Genomic DNA, 18,169 nt, shown 5'->3' with positions numbered 1-18,169 from the left:
GGGCTTTCCTGTCAGGATCTTGAATTCCCCTTGTGGTCATCTTGCTTCTTTCATTGAACCAGAAGATGGCCCAGTTTCTCCCCATAGGAAGATGTTAAGTGGGCTGAGGGACCATACCCCTCCCTATCTCCTAACACCTCCCCTGCTCTCCTTTCTCTCTGCAGTCTCCCTGTCAACCTGGAAATTAAGGTTCATCATTAGGTCTGTAACATGGTTTTGACTATGGAGGAAGACATTGGGGAAAAAGTTTCCCCAAGGTCATTATCATTTTACTGCATTCTCTTTAAGGAGGGTTTATAAGAAGTAGAAAAGAAGAAAATTTATTGTCAAAGGTACTGTGAAACTGCAGAGTTAAGTAGGTAAGAAAACCATGAACAACAAATGTTGACTTCTACCAGCTTTTGAATTTAAGGTGTCTAGATTCTCTGGTCCTAACCATTCACAAAGCAATTTCTTGGGTATCACTCTTACTTTACTTTGATCTGCTGCACCCACATTATCTAAGGAGGAGATTAAAAAATAAAGAAAATTTAATCACTGGAAAATACAGGTGAGATTTTCTTTTTCTTTTAAAATACATAAAGAATGTATGTTAGAAAGAAGAACTCATTTAAACTGCTAGAATTTGTAAAAAAAAAAAATGCAATACACTGCTTTCTGAAGTAAATAGAGAATGAAGTTATTAAGATGACCATAAGATAAAGTGTTTTCTATAAATGACTGTGAGATACTGTGTCTTGAGTACCACAAATAGAAAAATGACAATCATATCAAAGAATACTGTGGTGTCAGGTTTCAAATGCTCAAATAAGGGAGGAAAGTATCCTTGGTATGTGGTTTGGTTTAAGGAGCAATAAGGTTTCCTCTAGGACCTTGTGTTTTAGATAGTAGAGGAATGGTTCTCCAGCTTGTGTGTATGAGCCTGTTTTATTCTAGGGAACTGAGTAAAATATATTTGCCAAAACTAATATTCTTTGCATTAAATTAAGGGGCCCTCTTACTGGAGAACAGGCTATTTTTTAAATCAATAGAAAAACTAAAGGAGTGTGAACCTGTAAATGTAGAGAATGTGCCTGATCCCAAATCTGAATTACATTGTTGCTATTACTATTGCTGTTACTACTATCATCATTTTGTAATGCCCCAGAGAAGGCAGCACTGTAATGACAACTGAATCCAGTACACAGACTTAATAGAACACTGATCTGCAATTTCCCAAAAGCTGGAAGTACCAAGCACAACAGAAGAAATGGGTGGGCTCCTAGCATACAGCTCAGTAGTCATGAACACTAAACTAAGCGTATCTGAAGGCTGTGTTCTCAGTAGCACAGTCTAGAATGAGAGGAACAGTTTATGCCCTTGGCTTGATTTGAAGAAGAACCTAGAAAAACCCTTTACAGTTATTCCACATACATATCTCCACCAAAACATACAAGTAATCCCTACTAAAGTACCTGGAATTCCATCACTGAGTGTTCATCTATTTAAATTATATTTTCTCCTCTTCTTAAATTATTTTTAATTATCATTCAATGGCAATAGCTTCCTGAAATATTGAATTCTCCAAAACTGGGATATCTAATGCAATTACCATAAAATATCATGAAATATCAGAAGGATACATTAAAAAGTAGACATTAAAAGAATGAATATGACCTTTTTCTTTATTTTACTTTAATCCAGTTAAGAGACAAATGGTGTTTTGACTAATCCATGCTTATAGAAGTGATTTAATTTCATGGTAGAAATAAATACTATTGTGATAAGTGATAGTGAGATTGAAACTCTGAAATTTCACAAATGAGATAATGAAAGCTAGGAGAAGTTAAAAAATGTAGCAATGTTACAAGCGCATCATATCAGAATCTAATTTGTATAATTTTGTTTCTCTTTCTATGACCCCACACCATATCTGGAGCTTGGAGTCAAATAAGGCACTATGAAGTCATCTAGTCAAGATCCAAGTTCATAGGAAGGAGAACATGTGAAAGTCTCTAGTCTCAAGTATTTGAGGACTCATGAGTGGATATTGTGAATAGGCATGGAAATATTCAGCAAGTAAAGGGAGGACATATGTTTTTACTTATGCATCAAAAATAAAGAAAAACATTTTCTTGTACAAACATTACTGTTTTTTCAAATAAATGTTGTTTAAAAGTTAGATTGCCTTATACAATATAAAGTCTATATTGAATCAAATTACATTTTCATGTAAATTCAAATATGCCACAATGAATCACACAATTCTATATAAATAATATGCATCAATAATAAATAAAAGAAAAAAAGTGTATTTGTAAATAAACCTTAATAATGAGTGAAGGATGGAAGACTCCTGGTAATAAGTGAGACTCAGGTGATTTATGTTCTCTCTGAACATTGTTTCTTTGTCTGAAGTGGAAAAAAAATGGATATAATATAGAAGTAAGAAAATTGGAAAATATGCAATTCATTTTCAAGTGTGTATACCAATCAGGACTATCTATCCATTTTTCTGTGGTCAACTACGATAATTATTCATTTGTTCTGAATTAAAAATAAATGATTATGTTCCTTTTCATGTGTCCTTCAGGTAATTTTTCTCTGGGGAACATGGCCTCATGGACTCATCCCATGGAAAAAATAAACAATGTAACTGAATTCATCTTCTGGGGCCTTTCCCAGAACCCAGAAGTTGAGGAAGTCTGCTTTGTGCTGTTCTCATTCTTCTATGCAGTCATTCTTCTGGGAAACCTCACCATCATGCTGACAGTTTGCACGGGCAACCTGCTCAAGTCTCCTATGTATTTCTTTCTCAACTTTTTGTCTTTTGTAGACATTTGTTATTCTTCAGTCATAGTACCCAAGATGATTGTTGACATGTTAGCAAAGAACAAAACTATCTCTTATGCAGGGTGCATGCTGCAACTCTTTTTAGTTCATTTCTTTGGTTGCACTGAGATCTTCATCCTTACTGTAATGGCCTATGATCGTTATGTGGCCATCTGCAAACCCCTGCACTATATGACCATCATGGACAGGGAGATGTGCAGTAAAATGTTGCTGGGGACATGGGTAGGTGGGTTCATACACTCCATTATCCAAGTGGCTCTGGTAGTCCAATTGCCCTTTTGTGGACCCAATGAGATTGATCACTACTTCTGTGATGTCCACCCTGTGCTGAAACTTGCCTGCACAGACACCTATATTGTTGGTATTGTTGTGACAGCCAATAGTGGTACCATTAGTCTAGGGAGCTTTGCGATCTTGCTCTTCTCCTACAGTGTCATTCTGGTGACTCTGAGGAAGCAGTCAGCAGAAGGAAGACGCAAAGCTCTGTCCACCTGTGGCTCCCACATTGCAGTGGTCATCATCTTTTTCGGTCCCTGTACTTTTATGTACATGAGGCCTGACACTACCTTCTCAGAGGATAAGATGGTGGCTGTATTTTACACCATTATCACTCCCATGTTGAATCCTCTGATTTACACACTGAGAAATACAGAAGTAAAAAATGCTATGAAGAAACTGTGGGACAAGAAGGTGTTTTGGACCAGTGGGAAATAGTTGGAAGTAATAATTTAAACTGAATGATTTTATGAATTATCTTAAATTTTCTACACTGTGTTTAACTCCTCTGTACAATAAAGACAACCAGGACAAATTCACAGGGTTTGAGGAAAGAACAAATGAAAAAAAAAAAAAACACATTTTACAAAGAAAAGGTATGATCATTATTATCCTAATTATTTTATACTCATGTAATTTCCTGAAATCTATGTTAGGTATTCCTGTAACTAACAATCTTAAAATTATCATATTCAGCATCATTATTTTCTTCTCTGTTTTATGTTTTGTTAATTTTCAAAATGAGAATGTTCTATGAATTATTATCTAAAGCCATTTCTGTGGTTTTTAACTATGACTGGTGCATTTTAAGCTCATATATATATCATGGATTGTAGAATACATAAAAAGCAATACATCAAAGCTAATGTTCTCCTATATAAATATCATGGATTGTAGAATACATAAAAAGCAATACATCAAAGCTAATGTTCTCCTATATAAATTCTTCAAAAGATGGGGAAAACTAAACCAATAAGCCTGGACTGAGAGTAGAAGTGTTTGCAGAAGGTCAAAGAGATAACACCCAAGCTGGAAAGACAAAAGATTAGTTTTCATCATTTGGTCTTGGGAAAAATCTTTCCATACTGTGGTGCTCATTATACCCTAATAGTGAGAAGATTGACCTTATTAAGCTGTGAGAGTCCCCCTTTCAATTACAACATCTCAGTATTATTAATTTTTTTTCTTGTTTGAATTGATATTTTCTCTGGTGACCCAGTTCTCCTTCCTTCTCCATGAGCCATGGCCTGAAATTTATTTATTTTTTATTTATTTATTTATTTTTAGTAAATATATATAGCACCAATGGCCTCAACTATTGATTCATTGTCTTTTCCTGACATTGATTATCCATGCTACTGCTTATTCTTGGTTTTATATCTGTGCCTGGGTGAGGAGTATACACATTATTCATGGAAAGGACCATAGTGCATAATATGTGACCTGTGGTAGGGATGTATCCACAGAATTAAAAGCAAAAAAGTTTTTAAAAAATTCAAAAGATGTTTGAATTTGAAATTAAAACCATGTTTAGGCATTGTGCTTGAACAATACAAACTTGTATTGTTCACCATTTTATCCACTTTAGACATTCATTTGCTGGGTCTCTATGTGCCTCTATATTTTTAAATTTTGAAAGGAGTTGGTCAATGCTTTACAAACTCATCATGATAATTATCTTTTATTTTTCATGCACAAATGGACATTTTAAAAGAGAAGCTTTTCAATTAGGCCAGGTTAATGGTCTATAAGAATCTATATTTTAAACAAGATTCTCTGTGAATTTCTGTGCAGGCAGTGACATGTCAGGAAACAAATTGGGGACCTGGGACGTGATGACTCTTCATGTTGTTAGAATATAAGAGTTCTATGAGTTGATGGAATACAAACAGGTCTTTTGAATGTTTCCCCCTGTGTTATGCTGTCCAGTGAACAGAGAGCTAAAATTGAGCTGAGCTTTCAAAACAGCATAATAAATAAATATCACACATTTGATAACTTCTCTCTATAATACTCTTTTTTTAATGCCTTTATACTAAATAATTGTTTGTCTGATGTCCCTGGGAAAGTAGTAGATGGCATTGTTTTGATTCACAGAGACCAAATAAGTAAAGCACATGAAAGAGTATTCAAGTTTTCACCAGCCACTTTATAAAGCTATACCTGTTCCTGAAATTATCTTTCTGAGTAGTTCCTGTGGGAGGAGGTAGGTGGACTTGTGATTCCTGGGAAGGAGATGAAAAAGAAACATGAAAACTCAGACTCACCCCAGATCTGTTGTTTATGTGTATATGTGTGTGTGTACCTGGGATTGAACTCAGGGGCACTCAACCACTGAGCCACATCCCTAGTCCTATCTAGTTTTCTACTTAGAAACAGGATCTCATTGAGTTGCTTAGCACCTGCTTTTTCTGAGGCTGGATTTGAACTCATGATCCTCCTGCCTCAGCCTTCTGAGCCATGGTGATTACAGGTGTGCACCCCTGTGACTGACTTGTCCCAGTTTTTAATCCAGGATCAGAACATCAATTTGAATAGTTTAAAAGGACATAAATTTGAATAGTTTGAAAGCTATAATAAAAATTTCACTATTATTTGCATGTTTTATGTAAACATTAACAAATTGCACCCCAGTAATATCCATTTATTCATTACATTTCTTTTTCTAATTTCAAAACATTACACAGGTTGGGAAATTTTCCATGCTGTACATTCACAAAAACAGAGTTCTTTTGAACACTTATAAAGACTTTTAAAATGAGTATGTAACTCCTCAGTGATTACCCTGAAGAATTAGTCATGTTACTACCATGCTACATGCATGCACAGGTTTATAGCAGCACAATTCACAATAGCCAAACTATGAAAGCAGCCTAGGTATCCATCAATGGATGAATGGACAAAGGAAATGTGATATATATACACACACACACACACACACACACACACACAATGGAGTATTATTCAGTTATAAGGAAAAATGAAATCATGGCATTTTCAGGAAAAATGAATAGAACTAGAGACCATCATGTTTGGTGAAATAAGTTAAACTCAGAAAGGAAGTGAAGGGTCTTATGTTGCCTGTCAAATGTGGAAGCCAAAGTGGACAAAGTAAAAAAAAAGGTGTGTGTCAGAGATCTTCTAAAAATCAAAGGGGGGTGAGTGGAGGAAAGGGATCAAGGGATGAGAGCTACAGCCAAGGTAAATGACAAAAGTAATATAGGTCAAATTGCATAGTTATATTGTGTACATGTATGAATATGTAACAATAAATGCCATTATTAACTACAATTGCAATGCACCAATAAAAAGGTGAAAAAAATGAGCGTATAAGTATTGTCATTGTGATAAATTTGAAATTTTGAAAGAAATAGATGTTAATCTTCAATTTTAAGTTCTAATTAATGAAATATACCACCTAAAGGGTACTAAGAATTAAATAAGGCAACGCTCAATAGTAATATGCAAGAGGCAAAATTACATTGCATTTTTTATTTTAGAAATACATGTTGTTAACTGAAAGGTCTGAAATAAACAGCATACTCATGTTTCGAAATTGCTTTCATTTTTCTTTATTGCAATGAAACCAATGAATGGAAGAAGTTAGTACCTCTCCCAACATAGCTGGTTTTTCCATGAAGATATTTGTTTCTAAAGCAGGACATAAATACAGTTCTTATACATTTCTCTGATGACTATTATAGTGCCCATATGTGTGGATTCAGGAAGAACAGAATAAGTGGAAGAATGTCAGAGCTAGGAGGGACCAGGAGGTCATGTGATCTACTTCTCTTGTGTAAAATCTCAGAGAATCAAAGCAACAGAAATAGAGTGGCCAGGGGTCTTCTCTCTCCAAGGTTTGTTACTGTGGGTGACAGCACATCCCATCTTTGTTGTGTTGATGACATTGATTCTGGATAGGGAACAAGATCAGGCAAAGGGTGCCAACACCAGAGGCTTCAATAACCTTCAGCGTGTCTTGGCCCCACAATCTCTCAGGGCCTTCTTCATGTCTATATTTCTCAGTGTGTAAATGAGGGGTTTGAGCAAGGGGGAAGTAGTGGTGTGAACAGAGCAAACACTGTGTCATCGCTGGCAGAATCAACCCTGACATAGTCAAGAAAACAAGAAAACCACAGTGATGTCTGAGCCACAGATGGTGGCACTTGAGAAGCAGGTCCTCAAGGTGAACAGAGTGATGGTATAAAAAATTACAAAGGCAACAAATACTAAAAGAGACATCATCCCTGTGATGGTAATGATTGTCATGTGCAGGAGCCTCATGTCAGCTCAGCTCAGCAAGGGGAACATGTCACAGAAGTAGTAGTCTTTCTGACGGGGACCTTCTCCATGAGCATCTGTTAGGAACTTGGACAGAACTATGGGTTATCACAGTTGGTATGAAGCCACAGGGATTCCTTTGGGGAAAAAATGGTTGAGGAAGTGTTATTCACCAAAATGATGGTATTTGGGGGCAAGCGAATACCCAGACATTTGAGGACTGTTGGATATCATAAGCAACTTATTACAAATAAAAAGAGACCTAACATACTATCATAATCCTTCAGATGAGGTAAAACTGGTGAATACCATATTAGGAATTGATATTTGGCATAAAACTTTCTCAGAGCGTTCTTGTGTGTCCAAGTGATTACTGTGATTATTTCTCCAATTTTTAAACACATAAATGGAAGAAATCTTAAAAAATGCTGTTTTTTTTAAATTACAGAAGCTCCTGCATCACCAACAAGAGAAAATCAGAAGATAATCCAATTTTAGAAATAAAATCTCACAAAAGATTTGAAGGATTCAAACTTCCCATACCAATATTATTCAGTGTATTAACAATAAAAAAAGGGAAAAAAAGTAAATCTCCATTTCTTCACTTCTCTGAACCTGTATACAAAGACCTTGTCCAAATGATCTCTAAATCTCTCCCAGATCTTAAATTCTGGAACTCATTCTTTCTTTCTAGACCCCAGACTTAATTGACATCATAATATTTTACAATGGAAATTATAAAGGATCATAGTTTGGTCGTTTTGTCCTTTTTTAAGAAATTGTAAGCTTGACTGAGCAAGTCTCAACATCTTAGCAAGAACCTGTCTCAAAAATTAAAAAGGGCTGAGGATGCAGATTAGTGGTTTAGTTGCCCAAGTATTTGACACTTGTCTCCTTAGATCTGCAGACTCAGAAACGCTGTGGAAATGTCCACCCTAACACTCAGAATTTCCACACAAAAAAACATTTAATTCTCTTTCATGGGTCTCTAGGTAAGCTGGAGTTCAGCTGACATAGACTGGAAATGGCTGGGTTTAATTTAAGACTTCTTAGTGGGCCCAGTAATACTTCATGTACCTCATTTCCCTCATGCATACAATAGCAGAGTTACCTTCCTCTGTGTGTCAAATCAAATTCACAGCTGATCACCAAATACGAACTAAATATGTCAAAACACTGAAATATTTAAGGAATTCTCATTCAGAAATCACAAAGTACTTTAATTCTGGAGACACCTAAAAATATGATAAATATATTAGTTTCATGGATATGTTTATATGAGAAAAGACATAAAATATGAATGAACATGAAATCTGTTCATACAATCCATTGAGTGCTGCTCAGAAATGTATTTACATTTGTTTATGCTATTCCAGGAAAAGAAGCATAAACATTAGCAATTAGAAATGAGGAGAAAAATTTTCATATTTTTCACTACTAAGAAAACTGTTTTTCTGAAAAATTAGAATGTTTGGCTTTTTTTTCATTTAAAGTTTACAAGAAGTCATAATTTCCCATTTCTTTACAGCAATGGTATAACAACATCAGTCTGGCAGTCAATGCTATGATTGTGTATTAATAGAATAAAAAGCTCTTGTTGATCATACTTCTTCAAACTGGGGATAGTCCAAATTTCCTGATTCTAGGAATATCAAAATCATCAAATCCAAGTGCAAGTACTCATATGTTCCATCAACTGTATGAAAACTACTAGAAACAATTACTCAGAACACAAATATTTGTAAGACCCCTAATCCTAGCTTAATTGGGTCAGAAAAATTGCAAAGTGATTTTATTCACCAGCCTGGTTTGGTAACTTGATCTAGGGAACAAAGAGATCTATTGCTTACAATGTCTAATCTTGGACCATAACAATGGATCGTTATGTTTCTAGAGCATGGTTTATAAATTTATTATAAATTCTAATCCAGATATCTTTGTTTATGATTTTATGAATACACCAATATCAGGTATCACTCTTGTTTCTTAATATTTTCTTTTTTTGAGAGACCTTAATTTTAATTTATTTATATGTGGTGCTGAGAATCGAACCCAGTGTCCCACTCATGCTAGGCAAGCACTCTACAGCTGAGCTACAACCCTCAGGTATCCATGAGTGATAGTTCTACCCCTCTCTCAACCACTAATACAAATGTAAGAAGACCCAGTGTGTATACTGTTATACTCTAATTTATTATTATACTCTAATTTATTGTTATACTCTAATGCTGGATATTAGAGTGAGGCAGAGAGACAATTGGAGATACACTTATCCACACACAAAAATAAATAAATAAATAAATAAAAATCTCAGGTCATGCATGGTTCATGTGAAAGAGAAATCTATCATCAGGGCACAAGAATTTAGCATAAGAAAAAACGTATTTGTCTGGTATAAGTCGTTTGATAATACACAGGTGGAATAAGATAAGAAAGTCCAGTCCAAATAAGTAACCAATCTTTTGTCTTTAAGCTTAGTTTTATTATTTTGGTATGCTGCTCACACCTCTGCAGCCATTCCAAGATTACTGGAATGACATGTGATTGTGTTTTGTAGGACTGCTATCAAAATGAATTAGCTAATTTGTCATGTTTTACACATATCTATTCAAAAATTAAGTACCTATTAATAGCTTAATGCATACCAGAAAAGGTCTTAACCCTGTAAACAACCTCAAGTATCTCAGAGTAGGTTTTAAAATCATATAAAGAAAATAGCAAAAATAAAATTGAGGATAAGATGATGATGCTGAGATTCTGTGCTTAGTAATATTTCCTTAGTCTTAATATTTTAGAAAATCATTTGATTAAGAAATAACAAAATTAATATTAAGTAATGATGAGTGATATTCTAGTTTTTAACAAATTCTAGTTCTCATTTGTTCTTCTGAAAATCTAGTCGCATCATTATTTTGTTCATTGTGAACTATATATAAGCAAGAGTGACAAAATTTAAGATCATTCAGCTTAAATTATTACTCCCAACCATTTGCCACTGGTCCCAAACACCTTCTTGCCCCACAGTTTCTTCATAGTATTGTTTACTTCTGCATTTCTGGTTATATAAATTATAGGATTTAGCATGGGAATGATAATGGTGTAAAATACAGCCACTATCTTATCCTCCTAGAAGTTAACATTGGGGCGCTTGTATGCGAACACACAAGGACAAAAAACAAAAAATGATGACTACAGCAATGTGTGCTCCATAGGTGGACAGAGCTCTGTGCCTTCCTTCTGCTGACTACTTTCTCAGAGACACCAGAATGACACTATAGGTAATGAGCAAAAATACAAAACTCCCCAGAGTGATGGTACCACTGTTGGCTGTCACAATGACACCGATAATATAGGTGTGTGTGCTGGCAAGTTTGAGCACAGTGCTGACATCACAAAAGTAGTGATCGATCTCATTGGGTCCACAAAAGGCTAGGTGGACTACCAGAGCCACTTGGATAACAGAATGGAAGAATCCACTTACCCAGGTCTCCAACAATATTTACTGCACCTCCCCCTGTCCATGATGGTCATATAGTGCTTCAGATGGCCACATAATGGTCACAAACCATTATTATAAGGATGAAGATTCTGGTGCCACCAAAGAAATACACCCCAAGGACTTGCAACATGCACTCCACAAAAGAGATAGTTTTGTTCTTTCCTAAAATGTCAACAATCATCTTGGGTGCTGTGACAGAAGGGGAAACAAATGCCCATCAATGACAGGAAGTTGAGGAAGAAATACACGTGTTTTCAACAGATTTCTCATGAAAATGGTCAGCGTGATGAGGAGGATTCCCAGAGGAATGACTGTTTAAAAGAATGAGAACACCCCAAAACAGACTTCTTCAATCTCTGGGGTCTGAAAAAGGCCCTGGAAAATGAGTCCAGTTATATTGTCTAATTTTTCCATGGAATGAATCCAACAGGTCAACTTCTCAAAATAACTATATCATCTGGAAAAAAAAACACAGAAAGACAATCAGCATTTATTTCTAACTCAAGTGAATGATCACAGTAGTTAAAAATGGAACAATCAGTACTGACTACTGACTGACATGCATCCCTAGACTAGTAAAGTGCATCTATTCTGATCATTTTTCCTCTATAATATATCCAATTTATTCATGTCATATGAGGAAACAAACTCTACAGAAATAAATCACGTATCTTATCAAAAGTTTATCTTGGATATTCATGTTGATATTATTTGTGTATAAACATTCACTAAGTTCTCTTTCTATAAAAGATTAAATCACCATTCAGAAAAACACTGAATATGGTGTTAACTGTATATCTGATTAAGTTTCCCTTACTTGGATCCTAGAAGTGAACATGTCCACATGGTCCCTTCTGAATATTGCCTTGCCTGGTCACGATAGGCGAGTCCCTCATCCCCAGGAAAGAAACACCACGCAAAGTTTGCTGACATAATGACTTCAGAGAACATCGACTTTGGTGAGAGCATTGGGGCCAGCTAGTTGGAGCCATTTTCAGTAGTAGAATTCAGTTTCAAAGCTTCTTGCCAAAAAGACATTGATGCTGGATTATCACTGGGGAATTTATAAACAAGAGTGCCTGTTAGTATGGAAATGTTTTGGCAGCAACTTTCTGAATAATTAAAACATTGCATCAGCCTGGGAGACCAAGAATCCATATTGGAAGAAGCTGTTGACCTCAGATTGCCATACACCTTGAGAAAGTCTCTTTTCCCTTCCTCACTTCACAAGCAGAGCAGGGGCTAGGGTTCTAAGTTACTGTAAATAGTGCTGATCTAAAGAATACCTCATTATCATTTGGATAGCTCATGATCCAAAGAAATGACACCCTAAGTAAACAGTTGGGATGTAAAACCTTTATCAAACTTCTAACAAATCACAGTAGGTTTTTAAATATAGGATGAATGTTTTGAAGCAGATTCATTGCACTGGCTACAAGTCCCAGGGGGGACACCTACTGAATGGCAGGTAGCAATATCATCACTATGCCAACTACCAGGAAGAGGAGTCCAACTGCACCAGCCTACTGTTCCTCTGACTGCAATTTTTACCAATTACCTGGGTCTGGTGAGACAGAATTCCCAAGAAAGAAGTTAATTAAAGAGACCTTGCTAATCCCAGATGCCAGCAAGGGGCAGTAAAATCTCAGGATTCACAGTAAGCTGGTTGTGGAGGCGCAGGAAAGCTGTGCAGGGCAGATGGGATCTTACCTGTGTCTCTTATTAAACTGCAGCTGACGGACCCCAAAATAGTCTTCTCTAGGTACTATACCACAGCAGATATCTACCTAGCAGGATGAAAGTGTTGTCAGACATTAAAAAAAAAAAAAAAAAAAAAAAAACAAGAACAAACCTGAGGTAATCTAGATATGAAGTCCTTAGCTCAAGATGTTACATTTCAGCACATTCCAGTTATTCTGAGAACTGCAAGCAAGAAGTATGTGTTCAGGATTGGGGGTTGCTAGGTGGCCCAATGCCACCCCAGAGACCATCCTGTAAATGTAAATCTTTTTATTAATAGCCTTTTTGAACTCTTCAATTTAAGGAATTTTTTCTTATAAGATAAAATAACTGAAAATAGTTTGCCATTAGATGCTGTTGGATTCATTTAGGACTCAAGGTTCTGGAAGTTCATTTATTTACTGAGCTGACAAAAGATGATATATCTCATTATTATTTTAAAAATAGGAGATAGGGGCTGGGATTGTAGCTCAGTTGGTAGAGTGCTTGCCTAGCACTCACAAGGCCCTGGAAGATTTTACTTTATTTGGGTAGGTTGTGAGTCCAGGTTATATTCAAAATAAAAGGAACTATAAGTTTTCATAAAATATCCCGAGATTCTTCATTATTATGCCTCTGCTAACTTCTGCAAGTCATCTATAATGTAGATATGGGAGCATAGATGAAATTTTTTATAACTCTATTTATCATTTATAAACACCTACATATATCCTATTTAACTTTAGTGACCACATATTTTAACAATATTTAATAAAAATAGGAAGTCTTTAGGCCTTAAGGAAAATATTTTCCTCGGGGTATCAGTCTATTTTAGTGTTCAAGACACTTTATTCTAAAAATGATAGAATAACATGACTAAGAATTGATATTTTGAAATTGACATTGAAAAATATTAGCTTAGGTTATTTTCTGGATGACGTCATTTGCCTACTTTCCAATTAAAACAATAACAAGAAAAAATAGAACATTTTTCTACTTAATCCTCTCTTTCAGTGTGTAAGTTAATCAGTTCTCAAATATTCCAGTTCTCTTTTTTTGCCACATAAACTAGAGTGTTTTTCTGGATCTCTGATGCATAAAAATTATAGCATTTTATAAAATCAAGTAATCTACAACCCATGAATTGCCCTTTAGAACATATGTTCAAAATTGTCCACCATATACTGTTTGTTGGAGTCAAATGTTCATTGATAGGATAAGAAATAAACACATTTTGAAATAATAATATAACACAATACAGAATATCAATTAAAGCAGTGAAAATTAATTCACAACTATATTCAAAAACAAATACAAACTTTAGTGATTTGTTTTTGAATAAAAATAAAAGTAATTGCAAAAAATCTGCATATAGTATGCCAAATTATTTAAAATTCAAAAATATGTAATTTTTAAATACACATATGACAAATATATTTTATTTCTAAACATCAAGATAAATACACATTTTAAAATTCATAATATTAATCACTTTTAAGATGAGATAGTAGGCAGAATAAGGAGGATATAAAAATAGGTGCAAATATTGGTAATATTTTAGTTTCTGGGATGGGTAGGTTAGATTTTTATTTCATTTTAATAAATTTATAAAGTAGGGCTTGGGATATAGCTCAGTTGGTAGAGTGCTTGCCTAGCATAAACAAGGCCCTGGGGACAATCCCTAGCACCAAAAAATAAAACTATATATATAAAACAATTTATATATATATATAAATTGTATTTTTTAAAAATGGTCACATTATTTGGAAATAGGTTAACTCTACAATTGAAATTGTATTAATAAGTTAGTTCCTTCTGTTCTTTTTCCAAGTTGACTTCCTTCTTTGTTGACAGGAGTCAACTCTGAATAAGATTGCCAGAAGTGCTGGCTCTGTATTCTCAGAAATTCTAGTAGGAAAAATGTATGATTTGAAGAAAAATGTTGCCTTTTCTTTCTTTCTTTCTTTTCTTTTCTTTTTTTTTTTTTTTTTTTGCCAAAATATACCTGAGCCAGTCATTAAAATCTGAAGAACATGTTTTCTGATCAAACAGGCAAAAGCCATATTTTCACACGTGGGAAATGACCATGCCCAAATCTTATATTCAGAAAATGGCAAAGCTGTGATTACTTGAAGGAAAATCAGGATTTTAGTTACTCAAAGATGAAAATCAGACACATGTCAGATATAATCAAAGCTTACTATGACAGTTTTTCACAACCTCAATTTTGTATCCCCTGACACAGACTACATACGTCCATAGCAGTGTCTATATATTGAGCATAAAATTGCAAATGTCCACCAAAGATTGAATTATATCTTTTTTGATACTGTTTCCCACATTTTATCAGGAAAAGGACTGTGGCCTGCTCTAGGCACAGCCTGACCTCTTCAGTGTTTCATTTGATGTCTCCTAGTGCTGTTCACTGTAACGTGTTAAATCACAATGGAAAGGAAGTTTGAAAAAGTTCTTGATGTTTCCCAACACCTGACCTCACCTTTATCTGCTGTACACCTAAATAAGTGGTCTAGTGTAATTCAAACTCTTCTACTTATTTCATGTAGAATCACATAGGTAATTTATCAGAAAAATGATTATAGAATATTATTCAAGATCTTTCTATTGTTTTTTAATTTATTTTGTTTATTCACTTAACAATTGATTAAGTGCCTACCATGTGTTTGTAAGCATGTGTGTATGTACACACACACACACACACATACACACATGCACTCTTTATTTTCAGTGTCGACAATAGAAACCAGGGCCTCACACATGCTAGGCAAGTGTTCTAACAGAGTTAGAACACTCAAGTCCTATTTCTTGTTACTTTTAACCATGGTAGATATGGTGAAAAACAAAAACTATGAGCCCTATTCAATAAGTGTTTAGATTATATACAACTTTCTAAGATTCTTAGGGGAAAAATGGAATTATTTGCTCATTTCTAGTCCTTATGCAAAAAAAAAAATGCTAGTCATTGATCATCTCAGCCAATATTTGTGTGACTGGGCTTTAGGGACTAGGGCTTAGGAGTATAGGGAAAGAGGAAGTACTAAGGACAGAAATTGAGCAAATTGCATTCTGAAAAGTGAATTGAAATTATTTTTTAAAAAGCTAAAACCAAAACAACAACAACAAAAATTTTCAAGGACACCACAGAGCTAGTGTAGTTTGTTTCATAACACAGGGAAAGGCAATTTAGGGCAGTCATTTCTTGGTGACCCAATGACTCTTTAGCAATGGCACTCTTCTTTCTTTTTTCTGTGTTCTTCACTCTCTCCACCACCCATTTATACATTTCTTCTTTTCCCCTGTGCCTCCCAGGTGCCTGAGGAAGCTGACACCTTCTCACCCTTGTTTCCACCTGGTTACTGTGTATGAGGAGGGTTGTCGTGATATTCTTGTAGGCTACATAGACAAAAAGGTTAAATGTATCACTCTGGGATGTTTCAGATTAGCAGAGAAAGAGAATCTTTAGAGAATAGTGCTAAGGTGATGATAGCTTACATTCTTATGTGTTAAAATATTCCCTTGGGAGGTTGGAAAGAATTTTTTTATAATGCTTAGGGAAAGCTGCTATGAAAAAGGGATGAACAGATAAGGCAAATGCAGAGTCCTCCAAAAGGTAAGGGAGAGATTATTTCTATATTTATGAGCTCACAGATGAATCACTGCAGATTAATCCAAAGTATTTTAATAAATTTCTTGTGAATATGTTATTCTTATATCCTCTGAGAAAGGAACAGAAAAAAAAAAGCCACGACATTTTAAAGGGTTATTGTTGTTAAAGAAAATAAATAGAGTGAAATATAATACTTGAAATAATGCAAACTTTTGAACTCCACAAATACTTTGTGAACCCAGGTATGTGAAAAGCTGTCCTTGTTATTTGGGAAGAGAAGGAGAACGTCTGTCTTTAAGTTTTTCACCCCTTCTTGCGATGGCAGACTTTGGAAAAGTTCCAACACTTTCCATATAAGTTGGATGGGAAGGTAAATCTCACTGACAGCCTTGGGTTCCAGAAATTTAGATTGTGTTTAATTAAAAATAGAGAAAAGGCTAGTAGAAAATAGTGACCTTGTCAAAACTTCTGGAGAATGCCAACTTTTACATCTCTCAGTGACACATGTGAGTAGAATAATACATATTACAGAATATAATTACCATTTTTGTATGTTTCTAAAATTATATAGAAATATAACTAGCAATTGACATAAACCTGAGATTTAGTTTAAGAAGCTTAGTAATATTTCTCAGATAAAATTTGGATCAAACATGACAATGAAGAGGGTAAAAACTTCATTTTGACTTTGTAAAATGAAAATGAAAGATAACATGGGTAGGGGTATTACTGAAAATATTTTGGATAGAAATCTTCTTTTTCACTAAATATTTGACCATTTCCCATCTTCTCTTTCACTGTCTGTCCATTTGTATCTTTAGTGTTCAATAATGCTCCTTCTTTCTGTCAAGGAAGGTTCAGAAAGAATGATAATTAAATATTAATTTTATAACAGTTGGGGAAACAGGATATAGAAAGTCTAGGTAGTGAATATTGAATTTTATGACAACCTTTTGGTTTTCAGTGCAGAATATTTCCCAGGGCATCTCTAATGGACAGCAGGAGTCATGAGGATCAGTTACATACAGTGAGAAGCTCAAGGAGGGTCAATTATGTCATACTTCAAGCTTTTCAAGGTAAAGGAATTGAGACTGCCAGTTAATATTCCCAGGATAAGGAAACTTCCACAAAGAAAGTGAGAGAGATTCTTCCAAAGACAAAAATCCAGTGTAATTGACTTGGGAAGGTTGTTGGGGGGTCCTTTAAGAGAGTCCTTACAGAAAGCACTGTTTCTTGCTAAGGACTCTCTAAGGCAACCTAGGAGCACTGCAGGAGCCACCAGACACTTGATCCCACTCTCATATAGTCTTCACTTTGTCTTGGTTGCTTTTCTTTCAGCTCTTCTCAATTGCTTTGTGTTTTCACTCTTGCTTTGACCAATGTAGCCCTCCTAAGTTGCCTCATCTTGTTTGAAATGTTGAGGTATAAGTGTGGTAATTACAAGAAGATGTGCTACAATAATGGGTTCTCTTGTCTTTACCCATTGTAACCTATTTTTGTCTTTGATTCCTTTGGGAATATGAAGAAAGCTGTTAACACTTCTCTGGAAAAAAAAGACACTAACACAGGCCCAATCACACAGAGGTCATACACACAGCCATGCACAAACCATGGATCAGCAGCTGCAGTATACAAAAATGTCAGGGTTCTTTTTGTGCCCCTTATGAACCAGAGATTCATGTTTTTCTTCAAGAAATGCTTAAGAGAATCATTTCCATGGGGGCAGACTTTCAGTGTCTTTGATGAAGCATGGTGTTAATGCAGATCACACAAAATTTATACATAGTAATGACAGAGCTAATTCCCCAACTTATATAAAATCAATCTGACTATAAGTAAAAAACAGAAAGATCAGTAAGAGTAGAGAAGGGAATAGGGGATGGGAGGGAGAGAGAGGGGAAGTTAAAATCCTAGGGACTGAATTAGAACAAATTATA

At 35.1% G+C, this 18,169-nt stretch overlaps 1 protein-coding gene and 1 pseudogene across 1 annotated transcript; one reads left to right on the top strand and one right to left on the bottom strand.

Moving 5' to 3' along the window:
• The first annotated feature begins 2,592 nt into the window (after positions 1–2,592).
• On the top strand, positions 2,593–3,546 carry LOC124109241 (olfactory receptor 4S2-like). The gene has a single exon (XM_046467766.1). The coding sequence runs from the start codon at positions 2,593–2,595 to the stop codon at positions 3,544–3,546; it is 954 nt and encodes a 317-aa protein (XP_046323722.1).
• Positions 3,547–10,356: 6,810 nt separating this feature from the next.
• LOC124109242 (olfactory receptor 4S2-like) lies at positions 10,357–11,302 on the bottom strand (annotated as a pseudogene).
• Between the last annotated feature and the right edge of the window lie 6,867 nt (positions 11,303–18,169).

This window comes from Marmota monax, unplaced genomic scaffold, assembly GCF_021218885.2.
Source record: "Marmota monax isolate L192 unplaced genomic scaffold, Marmota_monax_Labrador192_F-V1.1 WCK01_AAM20220418_F8-fsc00588, whole genome shotgun sequence".
NCBI lineage: Eukaryota > Metazoa > Chordata > Mammalia > Rodentia > Sciuridae > Marmota > Marmota monax.
This window is presented reverse-complemented; position numbering and strand designations above follow the sequence as displayed.